Source organism: Penaeus monodon, chromosome 23 (assembly GCF_015228065.2).
Source record: "Penaeus monodon isolate SGIC_2016 chromosome 23, NSTDA_Pmon_1, whole genome shotgun sequence".
NCBI lineage: Eukaryota > Metazoa > Arthropoda > Malacostraca > Decapoda > Penaeidae > Penaeus > Penaeus monodon.
In genome coordinates this window covers 1,251,474-1,253,068 of record NC_051408.1, presented here as the reverse complement: position 1 = coordinate 1,253,068, position 1,595 = coordinate 1,251,474, and the positions used below count along the sequence as shown (strand labels likewise).

At 34.9% G+C, this 1,595-nt stretch overlaps 1 protein-coding gene across 4 annotated transcripts in view; it reads right to left on the bottom strand.

Moving 5' to 3' along the window:
* The window catches only part of LOC119587705 (protein C12orf4 homolog), a 6,037-nt gene continuing 4,442 nt past the window's right edge, over nucleotides 1–1,595 (bottom strand). For all 4 annotated transcript variants that reach the window (XM_037936384.1, XM_037936385.1, XM_037936387.1 and 1 more), the window contains exons 10-13: nucleotides 1,353–1,523; nucleotides 1,168–1,233; nucleotides 780–905; nucleotides 1–173 (exon numbers count right to left, since the gene is read on the bottom strand). In XM_037936384.1, coding sequence (XP_037792312.1) covers nucleotides 84–173; nucleotides 780–905; nucleotides 1,168–1,233; nucleotides 1,353–1,523 — 453 coding nt within the window. In that variant the 3' untranslated portion in view covers nucleotides 1–83. The remainder of the gene's footprint in view (nucleotides 174–779; nucleotides 906–1,167; nucleotides 1,234–1,352; nucleotides 1,524–1,595) is intronic.

Here is a 1,595-nt window from a genome sequence, read left to right as displayed (position 1 = left end):
CACACAATTACTGTTTTGCTTTATCCCTTCTTATTATCAGAAAAAACTTTAACCTCAGATCATGCAATTATTTTTCCTTCATCTTACGAAGACTTGACAACCAGAGGATTTGATACCCGGAATATATTGGGTAACATGGCTGCCAAATGCTGGAACAGGTCTTCAGATATTCCCTGAAATGTAAAAAAACGTGTTTTTGGAGACACGGTTCTTCATTCTTATGAAAGATTATTTATGTTCACAAGAGTGAGTTTAGATAACTGGCTGTTTTGCAGAGTCTGTAGACATGATACCAGTCTGAAAAGGCAGACGCTCCGAGTTTCAACCTTTCACTTTGCTATATTTGGTTTTTTTTAAGGTAAAGGTTAACAGAATACAAGAAATAGCTCTAAAGCATATTTGTCTTTTCTAAACTTTTATCTTTATAAAGTGATTATTTTAAACTGGCTTCCTTCCTACCTTTTCCATTTATTATAGAAAAATTTCTATAAATAAATAAATACCTATCTGTCAGTAGTCTTTGAAGTCACAATTACTGGCACCAGGTGACTCAACTGATTAAAAGCCACTTCTTGAGTACAACAATTAATATTAGCCCGGGTAAAACCTTCACTCATAGATTTTCATCAGGTCTGACAGTTAAGTCCTGGGAAAAGTTTGAGCATAGCCCCTAATTTCACTTTAAGTGTAATTTGAAATAACAAGTAAGAAAGTCATTGCACTAATAGATTGACTTGACAACATTAAGAATAATAAAAATCAAAGGAATTACACCATACCTTTGGGACAAGAAACTGCATGTTTTTCATCTCGGCTCCACCCCAGGATGCCATTTCCATCATGAATCCCTTTATGCACTTGTAAACCAGCTCTGCTCGCTTCTGGCACCATGACATTGTCATTTCCTGCATGGTAGAAGTCATTAACTAAAGACTCTAAATTTTTTTTTTTAGAACTGGAGCTATGTTTATGAATTAATGAATACATGTTCTTAATCTACATAGTATTAAAAATGAAGTGAAAGAATTTGACAAAATTAATTTTTTGCTCTCTTTTTGAAATATTAATATTCAACTAGCGATATAAAAAGGGGATGAACAAAAGACTAGAAAATGAGACTACACAGAAACATCAGAACAGCAAATTTTAGATGATAGAGCTACTCACCTCCGACATGGAATTTGTCAGCAAAAGGGGGATAGTGAGTGTTGTTATATCCCCCAGACATGCAATCTGGAATCAGTGAATTTTTTTTTAAAATGTATAATACCCATACCATTTCTTTGATAATGAAAAACACTAATGACACATATGTGCAACATATCATTAATAAGATACCTCCTATATCAAACCTTGAGAACATTTCTAAGTCCTAGTATAACAGGATGGCGAGAATTGATGTCCCCAGAGCGTAGAGAGTCGTCCACAATCATGTGAAACACCACATGCACGTCAGCTAAGTTAGAGTGGCGTGTGATGTAGAAGTCGCCAGCTTTAAGGTGCTGTGGCACTGGAGGAGGAGGCTTAAATAAAAGAGAAGCCACCATAAGTTAAATGAAAAGTCAGACAATGATATTAGATATAAAAGAATGGAA